This window comes from Erinaceus europaeus, chromosome 1, assembly GCF_950295315.1.
Source record: "Erinaceus europaeus chromosome 1, mEriEur2.1, whole genome shotgun sequence".
NCBI classification, from domain to species: Eukaryota; Metazoa; Chordata; class Mammalia; order Eulipotyphla; family Erinaceidae; genus Erinaceus; species Erinaceus europaeus.
This window is the reverse complement of record NC_080162.1, coordinates 179,710,400-179,728,062: the sequence shown is the minus strand read 5'-3', so window position 1 is coordinate 179,728,062 and position 17,663 is coordinate 179,710,400. Positions and strand designations below refer to the sequence as shown.

At 40.1% G+C, this 17,663-nt stretch overlaps 1 protein-coding gene across 3 annotated transcripts in view; it reads right to left on the bottom strand.

Annotated features, from left to right (window-relative positions):
* The window catches only part of JPH1 (junctophilin 1), a 117,459-nt gene that overhangs the window by 20,995 nt on the left and 78,801 nt on the right, over positions 1-17,663 (bottom strand). For all 3 annotated transcript variants that reach the window (XM_007525797.3, XM_007525799.3, XM_060200009.1), the window contains exon 3: positions 11,269-11,387. In XM_007525797.3, the coding sequence (XP_007525859.1) occupies positions 11,269-11,387 (119 nt within the window). The remainder of the gene's footprint in view (positions 1-11,268; positions 11,388-17,663) is intronic.

Sequence of the window (17,663 nt, the reverse complement as noted above, 5' to 3'; positions counted from 1 at the left end):
TTCGAGCCCCCAGCTCCCCACCTGAAGGGGAGTCGCTTCACAGGTGGTGAAGCAGGTCTGCAGGTGTCTCTCTTTCTCTCTCCCTCTCTGTCTTCTCCTCCTCTCTCCATTTCTCTCTGTTCTATCCAACAATGATGACTTCAGTAACAACAATAATAATAACTACAACTATAAAACAAGGGCAAGAAAAGGAAATAAATAAATATTAAAAAATATTTGTAAAAACTTGAAAGTTGGTAAGAAAACAAGATAAACAGACTTACTGCGATGATCACTGCACATTATGTAAAAATGCTCAGTCATCATCATGTCATATATGCCTGAAATTAAAACAGTATATTTCAGTTAGAATTAAAGGAAAGTTCCTGATGTGATTCTAATGTATGCAGTAAGAGGCATTTGAAAGCATGAAAAAATAAACTGCCTAGAGGTGAACTGAATGCTATTCTTAAATGACTATATTCAGCTGCACATGGTTCCGGGATGGCATCATATGGGGACTGGCCAGCAAAAAGAAGATAGTTAGAATTTCCAGAATAAGATGAAATGTTTTAGAAACAAGACATTTAATGTAACGCAGAGGACAAGTTTTTCCTGGACTGTTTTCTTGGAAGGCACAGGATGTGCCTGCTACTTGTTCTGAGTAGTAGTGTATGTCTGTACTGCAATGCCAGCGGCATCAAGTTGATGAGATACAGCAGTTCTTTAAGAGAGACAGACACGGAGGAGAACTCTGGTGAGTGTTGATAGTTGGTATAGTATCAGCACTCTCCTAAGTTTTATATAGCATATCTATGAACCCCAAGGAGTTCCTCTCACCCTAAGAGACTCTTAATGTTTAGAAGTCAGGTACAGATCATTTGTTTACTGACACCAGGCACAAAATGAAAAAAGAACAAAACAAAAACAAACAGAAAAGATGCAGCACATGTCATCCACGGTTGCTGACAAGTTACTGTCTAGAGTTGGCATGAAGGTCCCGAACAGATACGGCAGATGGTAGCAGCAGGGGATCCAGCTAGTGCCTCACAGGTGAGGCTCAGTGGGTCGGCTATGGAAAGCAGAAACGCCACAAAGACTCCCCCCCACACAAATGTCTGTAAGGGCAGTGCTAACAGCAACATCAAAAGTCATCACATAGAAATTTGATAATTTCTGTGGCTGCTGCCAGCTGACCAAAGAGTGGACTGAATGCCTCTAAAAAGAGTATCTAACTGATAGAAGAATCATTCTTGTAAATTGTGTGGAGTTGTACCCCTCCTACCTTATGTTTTTGTTCATTAATCCTTTCTTAAATAAAAAATTAAAAAAAAAAAAGAATCATTCTTGTAATCTATTATGGACAGAATGTCATTTCCCTATAGGACTTTACAGTCCTACTTGTAACAATATTATACCACAACTCCTGTAATGAGAGCCATGATGTTCTTAGCTGCAAGCCGTGGGAGGTCAGTCAGTTCCTGCTCCATGCATGTGGCTAGACCCAACACACAGTTTTGGAATGAAAAAAAAAGTTGTTAGAACCAAAAAAATTCATGAATTATTAACTTACTGTCCATAAGATTATTCCATTCCTTTTTATTTATATGCAAAAATTATTCCAGAATTTAGGGTTTGGGAATGTGATTTTAGAAATCCTGTGTCCCAGGATTTCCTGCTCCCACCTTTTCTTTCTTCTTCTTCTTCTTATTATGATGATGATGTATAAAGCAGAAACACTGACAAGACCATAGGAGAAGAGGGGTACATTTCCACACATTGCCCACCCCCAGAGCTCTGCATCCAATCTCCTCCCTTAATATCTTCCCTACTCTTTATCCCAATATATTTATGTATTAAAGGTAGGCATAGACAGTTACATAGTGAAAACATTTCGATTTATAAGAAGATTTCTAATGCATACCAGAAACGCTGCTTTGTTAGTGACGGCCCATACACTAAGACTTCGCCTTTTCTCTCAAGTAATCAGGGTGCAGGGTGTGTAGGCAATGCTGTCATAGGCTGAATGTTCGTCTACCTGGGGCCTTGATATGCTGTGATGGTATTTGCAGGTGGGACCTTTGAGAAGTGATTAAGTATAGATAAGAAAACTGATGTTATGAAATGAGACACCAGATTTCTTTGTCTCTGTGCACTTGTCCCCAGAAAAGGCCATGTGAGGACACAGGCAGAAAACAGCGATCTGCAAGCCAGAAATATGGCTGTCACCAGAACTCTGCCGTGCTGGCACTCAGATCCTGGACTTTCAGCCTGCAGCGCTGAGAAATAAAAGTCCATTGTTTATGCCGTCCTGTCTATGGTACTTTGTTACAACAGCCAAACTGATTAAAACACATGCATAAATACAAGAAAACAAAGCATTTTGAGGATGCTGTCTTGGAGATACTGGCTATCTTCCAAGTTGACATTTACCACACGCCCTGGTGGTGTTTCATACTGTTTTTTAACCTATACCCATTCACCCCCACAACTGAGAAATTAAAAAAAAATGACATTCTGCTTAGTAACACTTGAAATTAAAAGGGAAACAAATATCCTGACTGATGGAAAAATGGCATTTTGGGTCAGAGTTACACATATAGTTTCCCAATCCTTTTCCTTCACCTCCCTCCTTAGTGGGTGGATCATCCTCCTAAGATTTATCTCACCTCTCATGGCTTAAGTCCTTAATTTCATCAGCCATCTGAAGTGCCATTCCTACAAGCGGACTCAATGACCAGTTTCCAGGAGATGGATGTATAATAATACCAAAAGGTCAGTTCACTAGTTTACAATGGATAATGTAAAATATTGGGTTGGTGGAAAAGTTCTGATGCATTTTTGCACAGAAAAATACATCATGGGGGGGTAGCATAATGGTTATGCAAAGAGACTCTCATGCCTGAGGCTTTGAAGTCCTAGGTTCAATCCCCCACACCATCATAAACCAGACCTGATCAGTGCTCTGGTAAAAAAAGAAAAAAGAAATGAAAGAAAGAAAGATACATCATGACAGTGGTGCACCTGGTCAAGCACACACATTACAGTGTGCAAGGACCCAGGTTCAAACCCCTGGTCCCCACTTGCAGGGGGAAAGCTTCATGAGTGGTGAAACAGGTCTGCAAATGTCTCTCTGTCTCTTTCCCTCACTATCTCCCCTCCCTTCTAAATTTCTGTCTCTACCTAGTAACAAATGAATAAAAACAAATTATAAAGAGAAAAACGCATCATGACTTTTCCGACAACCCAGTATTATAAGGCCAAGGACTTGCATTGACACCACCAGCACACATTCTTCTTCCTAGCAGCTCTCTCTGAGAAGTTCAACTAAAATCAGATGGTTATTGGTAAGTGGAATCAGGATAAGGAACATGAGGCGAATCAAATGTCAAATCACATCTGGCTGTCCTAACTTGATGCCTCCCCTTCTCAAACTGGGGGATCTTGCCAATAGAATCAAACACCATTGGCTAAAGTTGTTCTTGCATATTTTCTCTGTAAAAGAAACTTCCAGACAGATTTCTGGACATTCTCCTCTTTCTCCTTCTCTGGATAGCATTTAGATGGGCACTGACAGTTTTTACCTCTGACTTTTTAATTCTATATTCTTTGAATGACCAATTATTTAGATGCTTTAAAATGTTTAATCAGTTTATATAAATCTTGCAGTATTTAAAATTGTACTTTCACATCAAGTTGCTTTCTATAGCTAGTTGTAGTTCATCAGGGATTCATTTTAAAGTTTAACTCTAGGGCAATACTATTTCTAAGTTCTTGAGGATGACTCACTATGTCATGCCACTTATACTCATGACATTTAGGTTTCTATGCATGTATACAATTATATGTTCACACATTCACATATCTATACTTCTAGTTTTTACTGTTATTCATTAGGACTTAACTATGAATGATAAAACTATACTGTATTATTGCTCAATATTTTTTCTTTTCTCCTTTTGATTCAAAAGTATAAGATGGGAACTATCTTAAAATATTGCCAGCTCCTAGAAACAATTGATGCTTTCAGTGAAGTGGCAGGATACAACAGACATTTAAGTCTATGGCATCTCTGTACATAAATTATGAGCCAGAGAAATGGGAATTGAAGGAAGCAATTCCATTCACAGTTGAGCCACAAAAAGATAAAATCTCTTGGTGTAAATCTAACAAAAAGGTGAACTGAAAACTACAGAACACTGTTAAAAGATACTGTCCCCCAATCCTTTATTTCAGAGCACTTTTATAAGAAAAGAATATATGTGCCCTTGTTTTTACCATTGCATTGTAATAGCCCAAATGAAGAAATCTAAATGCCCAAGGGAAGATGATTGGATAGGTAAGTTATGGGATACATATCCAATGAAACACTATTCTCCAATCAAAAAAAGAGATTAAATCTTTTGGAACAAAATGAATGAAACTAGAGGTGGTTATACACTAAGAGAAATAAGTAAAGAGGTAAAGGACAACAACCAGATGGTGTTGCTCATATGTAAAATTATAGATGACTAAAACAAATGAACTTGTAAAACCTGGTAACCAAAGTGCCTCCTGGGCTTTGTGAGAATTTTGGTGGCTATGGAAGGTGCATAGAACTCTGGCGTGGTAGGTGAAATTCTATCTCTGGAATCTTATTTTGTAAAGCAATAATAAGTCACTAATACAACTAACAAGACCGTGAAGGAAAAAAAAAAAGGAAGAAAAAGAAGAAAAAATGCATGTTTAACCAGTTCTTTTGAATCCTCATTTTCTTACAGAGACTTCCATTATTACACAAAACTTATTAAATAAGGTGTATACAAAAAGTAAATGTTAAAGAAAAGAGACATGAAGAAGGGGAAGAATAAGTATCGTTACAATGTCATGCTACCTAAAATGATTTTATGATTCAATACAATCCCTATAAAAATTCCAGTAACATTTTTTTCTTTGATTTTTTAAATTAGTGATTTAATATTGATTTACAAAATTATGGGATAACAGGGGTATAATTCCACACTGTTCTCATCACCAGAGTTCCGTGTCCCCAATCTCTCCAATGGAAACTTCAGTAGTTATCACAAGGTCACAGATGTGGGTTAACTATTATTTCTTTGACTAGCTATATTTTAGCCACCAAGTTGCAGATGCTACTATGACCTCTCTGGGCAGAGGACCTCACCAGTATGTCCTGGAACCCCACTTCAGAGCCCCACCCTACTAAGGAAAGATAGAAATAGGCTGGGGGTATGGATTGACCTGTTAATGTCTATGTCCAGCAAAGAAGCGATTACAGAAGCCAGAACGCCCACCTTCTGCACCCCATAAAGAATTTTGGTCCATACTCCCAGAGGGGGAGAAAGGTTAAGGGTGGGCTCTGACTTCCAATTCCATCAGAACCTGGAGAGAGAAGAGGAAAAAAAAGGAAGGACATTTGAAAGTAGTAACAGGTGTAGATATGACTTAAAAAGGAAGAGAAGGCAGGACCACAGAACATTTTTCTTCTTCTTCTTTTTTTTTTAATCTTTATTTGTTTATTGGATAGAGACAGAAATCATGAGGGAAGGGGAAGATAGAGAGAGAGAGAAAGAGAGACACTAGCAGCACTGCTTCACCACTTGCAAAGTTTTCCCCGTCGGTGGAGACTGGGGGCTCGAACTGGGATCCTACACATTGTAATATGTGCGCTCAACCAGGTGCACCCCACCTGGCCCTGAACACTTTTCTTCTACCATGATTATCACTGGGGTTCAGTGTGTGAATTATGAATCCATTACTCCTAGAAGCTTTTGTACTTCCTGCTTTTTGTTGTTGAGAGACAGAGAAATCCAGAAGGAGCAGGAGAGGGAGAGGGAAAGGCAGAGAGAGATATGCCTGCAACACTGCTTTACTACTCACAAATCTTCCCCCCTGTAGGTGGGGACTGGGGGCTTGAACCCAGGTCCTTAACATATGGTCAAATGTGTGCTCCACTCATTATGGGTGCCCTGCCCCCAAAATGTTCTTTTTTTAAATAAAGATTTTATTTATTAATGAGAAAGATAGGAGGAGAGAAAGAAAGAACCTGACATCATTGGTACATGTGCTGCCAGGGATCAAACTCAGGACGTCATGCTTGAGAGCCCAATGCTTCATCCACTGCGTCACCTCCCGGACCAGCCCCCAATATATTCAAGGAAGTAGAACAACCATAAAATTTGTGTGTAATTATGACTATGAGAGGGAAAAAAATGGAGGCATTACTCTCCTTGACTTCTAAGTATACTACCTACAAAGCAAATAATTAAAAAAAAAAAAAGTATGGTATTGGAACAAAAGCAGGCCTTCAGACCAATGGAATAGTATAGAGAGCCCAGAAATAAAGTCATACTTCCATACTTATGGAAGTCTAGTATATGATTTAGTAAAATCTAGTAAAAGGGGGAAAAAAACCATTCGCTGTGGAAGAGGAAGTCTTCAACAAATGGTACTGGGAAAAGTGAATAGTCATATGTAGACAAATGAAAGTAGCACTTTCATTTCATCACTTAGCACCATAGACTCATTAACTCAAAGTGGATTTAAAACTTAGAAACTAGGGGGCCAGGCGGTGGTGCACCTGGTTAAGGGCACACCTTACAGTGCACAAGGACCCAGGATGAAGCCCCTGGTCTCCACATGCAAGGGGAAAGCTTCATGAGTGGTGAAGCATGGCTGCAAGTGTCCCTTCGTCTCTTTATCTCTCTGTCCCCCTCTCCTCTCAGTTTTTCTCTGTCTCTAATAAAATAACTTAGATATTGTTAAATAAATCTTAAGAAAAAAAAGCCTTAGATATTGGACCTGAAAACATACAAATGCATAGAAGAAACAAAGATGAAATCCTTCTAGACCTTAACATTAAAGATGTATTGGGGGGCACAATCCCATGGGCAAGGGGAAGTAAAGAGTAAGCACATGACACTACATCAGATTAAAAGCTTTCAGTGTACAAACGTTGAGAAAGGTAAAATGGCAACCTAGCAACTGGGAGAAGGTATCTGCACACCATATATACCTGACAAGACATTGAGAAAAACAATTTATACAGAAACCATATAGCTCAAGAACAAAAGCCAAATAGCCTAGTAACAGAAGTGGGTAAACAATCTGAATAGGCAGTTCTCTGAAGATATTCTGATTTTATTCACAGACATATAAAAACTGCTTCACATCACTTATCACTAGGAAAATGCAAATTAAGGCCACAATGAGATACCACTTCATACTTGTGTGACTGGCCCACATTAACAAAACAGGAGTTGGTAAGAGTTGGCAAGGAGGTGGAGAAAAACGAATAGCGATACACTGTTGGTGGGAATGCAAACTGGTATAGCCTCTATGAAAAACAGTTTGGAGAGTTCTTTTTTTAAAATTTTTTAAAATCTTTATTTATTTACTGGAAAGAGACAGCCAGAAATTGAGAAGGAATGGGATGATAGGAAGGGAGACAGAGAGAGATACCTGCAGCCCTGCTTCACCACTCACAAAGCTTTCCCCTTGCAGGTGGAGACTGGGGGCTTGAACCTGGGTCCTTGAGCACTGTAACATGTATGCTCAACCAAGTGTACCACCACCCGGCCCCAAAAAAGAAATTTTCATTTTTTCAGATTTTTTTTTGAAGTTCTATTTATTTATTCATGAGAAATGATAGGAGAGAAAGAAAGAACCAGACATCACTCTGGTATATGTGCTGCCAGGGATTGAACTTAGGACCTCATGCTTGAGAGTCCAAAGCCTTATCCACTGTGCCACCTCCCGGACTACTGGAGAGTTCTTAAACAAGAATGGAAATATCTTATGAACTTACATAAAATTCTTAGGGATATTTCCAGATGACATGAAAATAAATACAAAAGGGCATATTTATTCCCTATGCGCATAGCTGCTTTAATCACAACTGCCAAGGAATGGGAGAAACCTAAGTACCCACTGCTAGATGGCTGGATACAGAAGTTATAGAACATCATATTCAATGGAATATTACCCTGAGATTAAAAAAGAATATTGTGATATTGTGTCCTCTGGGATAAAATAGATGATGTCATGCTTAGTGAAGTAAGGAAGTGAAAATCAACTGCTGGATGCTTCTGCTCAGATGTGGCATTTAATAGACAATTAAAGCAAATGTACTTGCAAAAAAGGGGAAGCAACTGTCTCTTAGACTTTGTGAGGACTATGTTGTATTTTGGGGACAGCTGGAGGGGGGTGGATAGAAATTTATCAGAGGGTGTGGTGATGTTCATACACCAGGTATGGGTTTGAAATTATGCCCTTAAAGTCTTACCATTTTGTATAACTTTGCTAAATCACTAATAAAAAATTTAAAAAATAAATAAATTGACAGCTTCTGGAAAAAGAAACACAACTTAGCATAAAAGTACTAAAAAAAAAAAGCTCTGAATGACATCCTTTTTTTCTAGGGTTAATAATTCCTATACATAACACACATCCCAAACAACAAAGACATTTATATCTGAGACATGTAAATTAAATGAGCAGCCCAAAAAAAAAAAAAAAAAAAAAAAAAACGTGAGAGCCGTTTTAGAAATGTCTATCTGATTTGATCACGCTGTAAGTGTTGAATGGAATGCATGAGCTATGCTCCCTGGAGAAGACCAATGATGCCTGGAACAGATAAGGCTTTCTATACAGCTGTTGAAGGAAAGGCTGTGGGTCAAAGGCAACTGACACTGTCCTTTTCACTCATCTCAGATAGACCCCTTGTTCCCTCCCGCTATTGTTATGTATTCATTACTGATGGACAATTTGCTCATATGAAGCTGTTCTTCTTAAGAAATGATGAAGCTACATTTTTCCCACAATATTTCCCCCCCTCTCAAATGCTTTTGTACCACAAAAGGCTTTTAGAACCTATGAGTCTGGAAACTGAATTGACCTTTGGTATTATTTACCTCTAGGTAACACCTAGCAGAAACATATAGGGGCCCTATTCTTCAGAAGAATTCACAACAGGACCAACAAGTTAGCACCTGTAAACAACAAAAGTAAGTTTGTTTGCTTTCAAAACAGCTTAAACCCTGGGCTTATACAGTAAGCTTCAGCTCCTGACTGGGGAATTGCTTCCCCGCGGCAGTGCTGCTGGAAAGCTGCATACTGTCTGAAGCTCTCACACTCTGCCACAGGTGATTTACTAATATGCTTTGGTGCCAGTGAGTTCATTTACACAGCAGTAAATAGTTCAATCCCACCAGAAGTCATGACAGGAAAATGGAGAGCTGACCTTTACACACACACACACACACACACACACACACACACACACCCCTCTCTCTTTCTCCTTTCTCCCCCCCCCCCCCCACTCCATGATTAATAAAGATACACAAGAAAGAGAAGACCTATTATCACTGGTTGCTTCCCATGGAGTTGAACTGTTGAACAAGAAGCCTCTCTGTGACATTCAGCCTTCTCCTTATGGCTTATCACACTTAACATGACAATTCTTTTACCCAGCAATGTGTCTGAGCCCCTTCCCAAAATCTCATAAAAGCTGAATTGCTGAATTCACCTTCTTCATCTCATCTTGGATAGAGCTTGAAGGAATCATGGTAAGTGAGATAAGCCAGAGAGAGAAGGCTGAACGTGGGATGGTCTCACTCATGGACAGAAGTTGAGAAAGAAGAACAGAAGGTGAAACACAAAGCAGAACTTAGACTGGGTTTGGTGTCTTGCACCAAAGGAAAGGACTCTGGGGAGGGCTGTGAAAGGGGGGTTCAGGTCCTGGTGCACAGCGGTGGAAGAGGACCTAGGTAGGGGTTAGAGGTTTTTGCAGAAAACTGACAAATTTTACACATGTACCAATAACTGCATTTCTTAGAGACTGTAGCTGCCTCCTCCCCCAATTAAAAAAACGAGGTCCCTTCTAACCTGGCCTTTTCTATCTTCAATCCTTTCAGGGAAAAAATAAGTCACCATGTCATTTCTTTTTCATTCGTCCATTTTTTCACAGCCAGGTTTTATATATTTTATGTGGCTCCTGTTATTGTTTGCTTTGATGAATCTTGGTCATTGACTTATGTCAGCGCCCTCTGGGTTTCAATATTACATCATTTGCACTGGAACCAGACTTGTATTGAACACATAGGTTCTGCGGGGTGCCAGTTATTCAGCTTGATTTAATAAAAACTAATGCACAAAAATTCAAAAATGACATAGTGGGGGTTGTATTGGTAAATGGGAATCTGGGGAATGTTATGCATGTACAAACTATTGTATTTACTGTTGAATGTCAAACATTAATTCCCCAATAAAGAAATAAATTATTTAAAAAATTATAAAAAAATTCCTTACAAAGAAAATACAAATTTTGATATACAGAAATTAAGAGTCCACTTATCCATATGACCTAGAAATCTGTTGATCTCTCAATACATATGAATATTCTGTTTATAAACAACAGAGAAAGAAACACATATAAAGGTGGTTACCCTCATTTTACTAATACCAGTTGATCATTGAAAGAGATGGAGACAGCTTACTAGGAGGTCAACAGGATGTGAGTTAAACCTTCACCTAGTATGAATTTATAATTTCATTATAATACTTCAGGCAGATTACTGGAACTGATTTTTCTGAAGTTGTCTCTTTTATTTCTTCCATCATGACATGAAATTTTCTCTGGACCTGTATAGAGTTATCTGACCTTAGATGGTAGGGTTCTTTACCTCCTGATCATATTGCCTTCAGTTCAGAGCTAGTAAAAGTAACAGTCACAGAACTTACTAGCTTTACCTACAATATTATTATTACAGGAGCTTCTGGCTGTGGAATAGTTATTATAGTATTTATAATGGTTACTAACAGATTTTTAAAAAAAATTTATAATTGGGCAGAGAAATTGAGAGAGGAAGGGAAGATAGAGAGGGAGAGAGTGTGAGACACTTACAACCCTACTTTACCACTTGTGAAGCTGTCCTCCTGCAGGTGGGGGTCCAGGGGCTTGAACCCAGGTCCTTGTACACTGTAGTGTGTGCTCTTGACCAGGTATGCCACCATCTGGCACATTTCTTTAAGGATCAGACACTTCATTTAGTCTGCTATCTTGCATACTGCTATCAGCTCAAAGTCTACTGCAGAAGGCAGGGAAGGCAGAAAGGGAGCTGTACCTTAGGAATAAGACTGCTAGACTTATGCCACTTGTTGCTTTTGTGTTCCCATTTGTTTTGTAGTACAGCTGGGACTCATGAAGCACAGACTTTTTAAGTAAAAAGGAACAGGAAAAATAAAGAAAACTAGAGGCAGTGCTCATACTTCTCCCATTAGCTGTTTTACCTGGTTGGTAGAAGTCAGGCGACAGCTCTCTGGCCACAGCTCTGGCGATGTCGCATTCGTGGCGGGCAGCCAGGGCAGCCTGGTCAGCAGCATCAGCTTTCGCTCTTGCATGAGCAGTCCTGCACCAAAGCACAAAGGACAATCAGCAAGGGCGGCACCTTTTAATTAGACACAGACAAGCACTAATTGTGATCATGACTGGACAGCTGCAAGAGCAAAATTTTACTGTCATAATGCTGTCAGATGTCACTGAGGGAGATATGGGTGAAACTACCTGTAAATATCCTAATCCTGGTGGCACAGTGGTGGCGCACTCAGTTGACTGCACTTGTTGCAATGCCTGAGGTCCTGAGTTCGAATCTCTCCTCCCTACCTGCAGAAGGGGAAGTTTCAAAAGCGGTGAAGCAGGTCTTTCTCTCTCTCTATCCCCTTTCTCTGTCTCTCTCCCCATCCTTCTCCTCTCTCTGTCCTATCTAATAAATAAAAAATAAAATGAAAAAAAAAATAATGGCCATCGAGAGTGGTAGATTTGTTGTGTAGGTACCAAGTCCCACCAATAACCCTGGTGGCAAAAGAAAAAGAAAAAAAGTAAAAAAAAAAAAAAAAAAAAAAAAAGAAAATCACAATCCTTACTTCAAGAGAAATAACAAGTATGAACAGGTTCTGTGCAGCCTGCAGTTTGATGGTTTGCTAAAAATTCACTGAATCAAATATTTTGACCTGGGTTGGCATTTTTTCCCAGATCATGGAGAAAAATAAATAAACCATGTGAACTCTTTTTATTATTACTATTATGGCAGGACTGGGACCTTTGGGGGCATTTGCAACTTTATTCCTCAGGCCCCTTCTTTTTTTCATTCAGATAGAGAGACAGAGATACCACAGAATTGAGGCTTCTTCTCTTTCCATAGCACCTCCCAAGCAATGCTGGGGGCTCAAACCCGGGTTAACATCACTGGGCATATTTCTTATATAAAACAAAAGAAGGCAGTTTTAGGGGAGAAAAGGAATTTCTCAGGCTGGCTCATCCTCACTCACTGAATCTGAGGCACAAAGCCAGAGCATAGGAGTAGGAAGTTGGGGTGGTGGCGGGAGCTCTTATGGCAAGATGGGGAAACAAAGGCTGTGGCCATTTGAAGGGTAAGATAGATGGAGAACTTTGGTCCATCTACTTCCAAAGGGGAAGACCTCTTCTCCTACCCAAGTACTAATCAGGCCCAGCCCTGCTCGGCTTCTGAGATCAAATGTGATTAAGTATAGGGTGATCCTGGGCACCAAATCGTAAAATTCTGTCAATTTTCCATTCTATTTCACTAGTAACAGCCAGGGCTATAAAACAGCTAGTAGTAAGAGCTTAGTGGGAGTCTAAAAAAGGGCTTGTTTCAGAGAGGTGGAGCTGGGAAATGGCATTGTTCTCTAGCTGGTCTTAAGGAGAGGAAGCATAAGTGGTTTAGCAGGAAGAGTGGGGTCTGACTTGTGAATGCAGAGGCACTGGTAGGGGTCTCATTCTCACACTGCTTTCCCTCACTACTGTTACTACTGCCTCTCGTTCTGTGTTTTTGCAGCGTCCATCTTTCTTCTGTTTTGGTCTGTTTTAAAAAGTTCAGATAGAAAAGGAAAGAGAGACACTGTAGCACCAGAGCTTTCTTTATGGTGCCAGAGCTCAAACCTAGATGGACAACCCTTCCCCTTTTGTCCCCTATTTGTAGACCCAGTCAAGTCTGGGGGCTTTATGGACTGGAATGTGGCTTCATGGAAACGGAGCTTCTCATTTTTGGTCCTTTGCCATATTACTGATGTGTAGAATATTGCTGGATATATAACGGTTACGGATAAATACAGTAATTATGAAAGAATGAATTCTGCTTCCTTAGCAACAATCAGGGTTGAAACTTTAAAATGAACACACTGACAAAACTATGCAATGACTATGAAGAGATCAGTAATTGCAAAGGGCTCAGGGTGAAAAGGGGGGGATGACAATGTGGAGTGTGGGGACTTTTTGTCATTGCTAGGGCGTCACTGATACAGACCACTTTTATTTTTACTTTTTCTTGGTGGGGGGCAACAGATCCAAAGTTTCCTTCAGAGTGGTGGGGGCTGAGCTCAAATTTGAGTCTCACCCATGATAAAGCAGGTGTCTTCCTAGGTGAACTATCCTGCTGGTGGAGCATAGGGATGGTCAGGGCAGTGAAATTATTCTGTTTGATACTAAACAGGGACACAAATCATTATACATTAGTTAAAATTCAGTGACCTACTCAAAATGTGAACTCTTATGGAAATGTAGATTTCAAGTCATACTAAAATATCAACTCTAGGTCATCAGTTTTACTGACTGTATCCCCTAAAGCACGATGTTCACAAGGGAGAGAAGGCATATAGGAACTCTGCACAAGTTACTTCTCTGTAAACTTCAAACTGTATAAAAAGAAATTCTGTGATCAAAATAATTCTATCATAGAAACAAGCTGGAGGCATGCATTGACCTGTCCATGTCCAGCAGAGAGGCAATTACAGAAGCCAGACCTTTCACCTTCTGCACCCCATAAAGATCTTTCATACATACTTCCACAGGGATAAAAAATAGGGAAACTTCCAATTGAGGGTATGGGATACGGAACTCTGATGGTGGGAACTGTGTGGAATTGAACCCTTCTTATCCTATGGTTTTGTTAATCATTAAATCAGTCAATCAATCAATAAAAATAATTCTATTATTATGAAAATCCCAGTATTGAAATTGTTTTAAAACTTCCAATCATCAAAACTTTTAATTTCTGAACCATGGGAAATGTTTCAGATTATTGCTATCAGCAGATCATGAAACATGAAACATAATTAGAATCAAGAGGATAAATGCATATTCCTCAACAGGCTAGAGTAACATTGAGTGGGCACCAGACTAGACGGTGCATCAGGCCTGTGTGGTGTGACTGATTATCAGTGGATTAACCCTAACCCTCTGCCATACTCAGTTTATCAGAAGTTCAACTCTTTCCTCCTGGAATTACTTACCATATCATCTGCTACTCATAGTGAGAGCCCAATTATGCCTAGACAGCAGAATTGATGAAGCCACAACAAAATGGTTATGGTGCCACCAGATAGTACAACCAACTTGCCCTCAACGATGCATTTATAAAACTGAAGTACAAACAATTTATTCTGATATATCCACAACCCACTGCCACAGAGTCAAATAAACTGGGACTAATTCTATGACATTTAGACTATGCTAACCTGTGAGGGGCTGGGTGGTGGTGCACTTGGTTGAGTGCAAGTTATAGTGCACAAGGACCTGGGTTTGAGCTCCTGGCCTCTACCTGCAGGGGGAAAGCTTTGCAAGTGGCGAAGCAGTGCTGCAGGTCTCTGTCTTTCTCTCTCCCTCCTCATCACCCCCTTCCCTCTTGATTTCTGGCTGTCTCTATCCAATAAATAAATAAAGATAAAAAATATGCTAAGCCAGTATTTTGAAATTCCATTTGAGATTTTTGTATTTAACCCTTTAACTTTTTCAATTGCTCCTTCCTATAAGGCTGAGTGTGGGGGAGAGGCATGACTTTTCCATCTAGAATCCCTGTGTCAATGCTCCTGCACTGCAGGTAAGATGAGCCAATCTAGATTTGAACTGGAGACCAGAGTTTTAACCGCTCTCCTGGGTAGCTTTGGACCTGAGAACGGGAAGCTATCTGAGTTTGCTGTCACCACTAGCTTTGTGTGACTAGTCACTGATACCTTTAGATCTTGCTCAGACTGGGCTTGACTCTGGCTGAAGTTAGTGGATTCATGTGGTCAAATTTGAGGTTCATTTCCAGAGTAAAACACAGCCCCTTTAATAAGCGAAATGGTCTGTGGGTGGGAGGCAAGTCAGTCTGGACAGATCAGCTGGCACAACTTAAAATGGAGGCCCGGCTGCTGTGGCTGGTGATGTGGAAAATGTACACATACCATGCATTCCATGCCCAAGATGCCTTTCATTTATACAGAACACTGCTCATGTCCACAAGTCTTTAAGATCCTCATAATTTCCAAATGCCTCAATCACACATACTTTGTCCACAAAATATAGAAAAAAGTAAATAAAAACCAACTATTCTTGGTTAGGCATCAGCTGCTATCTTACAAATATTGGGCTTTCAAACAAATCATGACTTTTTTTTTTTGTTTTTTTCTGTGCATTCATGACATTTCTGACAACCCAATAAATTAGTTTTTTGTTTTTGTTTTGCCTCCAGGGTTATTGCCAGGGCTCAATGCCTGCACTAGGAATCCATTGCTCCTGGAAGCTATTTTTCCTTTTTGTTGCCTTTGTTCCTTGTTGTTGTTATTATAATTGTAATTGTTACCATTGCTGTCATTGTTGTTGGACAGGACAGAGAGAAATGGAGAGAGGATGGGAAGACGGGGGTGGGGAGTGGGGGGGTAGACACCTGCAGGGAGTCAGGTGGTAGTGCAGCGGGTTAAGCGCACTTGGCACAAGGCGCAAGGGCCAGAGTAAGGATCCCAGTCTGAGCCCCTGTCTCCCCACCTGCAGGGGAGTCGCTTCACAGGCGGTGAAGCAGGTCTGCAGGTGTCTCTTTCTCTCCCCCTGTCTTCCCCTCCTCTCTCCATTTCTCTCTGTCCTATCTAACAATGACGACATCAATAACAAGAACAACTACAACAACAATAAAAAAAAAAAACAAGGGCAACAAAAGGGAAAAGAAAGAGGAAGGAAGGAAGGAAGGAAGGAAGGAAGAGGGAGGGATAGAGGAAGGAAGGAGGAAGGAAGGAAGGAAGGAAAGAAGGAAGAAAGGAAGGAAGGAAGGAAGGAAGACACCTGCAGACCTGCCTTACCATCTGTGAAGTGACCTCCCTGCAGGTGGGGAGCCAGGGGCTCGAACCAGGATCATTACGCCTGTCCTTGAGCTTTGCACCATGTGCGCTTAACCCACTGCATTACCCCCTCCCCCACCCCACCCAGCTCAACCCCCAATAAATCAGTTTTAACGATCAATACTAGAGTTACTAGGTATTGGTAAAAACCTGGGAGGCTGGCTAAGCTCAGCAGTTAAATGACCCCCTTCTGGACACAGACCCAGTAAAGGTGACTTGTGAGCAGCTGGAACAGACCATATGGGATTCCTGAAAGTTAGGCATCACGTGTACTTAAATTAATTACAACTTATTTTACCTTACAATCTAGGATAAGCTTGATGATTTATTTTCATTCAGTGATTGAAATAATGTTTTGTAAATACTTAATTCACCTTGCTCAAGGGAGACTGGTTTTTCCAAATTTTTCTTAAATAGGATAATGCTTCCACACACAGAAAAGAAGTACACTAACCATATATTGGCCACTCTCAGCTTATACTCCCGCTAAGACAGAACTTCTTTCAATTTTGTACACATCTACTCACTCACACAGTAAAGATCTTAATTTAGCATGGGTAATTTTGCCAGTGGAAATATATTTCCATCCTGTTCCTACCTTTTGGATTGCGCTATTCCTCATTTAAACAAAACCTAGATTTGTGAAACATCAATTATTTAGTGCACATAGCTGTAGCCCTAAGAAATTTGTTAAGAAAAAAACATTCCAGATAAGAACAAAAATTAGGGTTTTCATAGAGTTCAGAGACATGATTTCTCAGTTACTCCACCTGAAGAAACAGGCCTTCAGGCCAGCAGGGAGCTCACCTAGGACAGTAACTGCGTTGTTACGTGTGCAACCCAAGTTAAAGTCCTCAGTACACCACTTCAGAGTACTTTGGCACTGCGGGGGAGCTTTGCAGCAATGGTGTTTCCTCTCCTCTCTATCTGAAAAGCTTAGTCCTCATCAATTAAACCATGCAATGAGAAGAAAGAAAAAGAAGATGGACTCTCAGTATTGATTTGTATCTCTGAAAAGAACTGGCAAGACTCAGTATATACTTCTGTTACAGTGCATGCAGACTCCTTCGATGTCTCTCTCTACTTTCAACTTTTCGAATTATGTAACTTTTCACTGACACAGCTAATAAGGACTTTAGTTGGGCAGGGGCAGATAGCATAATGGTTATGCAAAGAGACTCTCATGCCTGAGGTTCTAAAGTACTAAGTTCAACAACCCGCCCTCCCCCCCCCCACCACCATAAGTCACAGCTGAGCAGTGAGCTGGTTAAAAAAAAAAAAAGACTTTAGTCAAGAACGGATAATGATTCTGATCAAGCTCTATTCTTAGTAAAAATGGGCTAGAAAGATTATCCTAATAGGTCTAATCTTGACACTTACTAGTTTTTGAATGATAATTTTTCCCTGAACATTTTTTAAAAATAGTTTATTTTGTTTAAAAATTTATTTATGCATTTCTTATTGGATAGAGCCAGAAATTGAGAAGGAAGAGGGAAAGAGACAGAGAGACCTGTAGC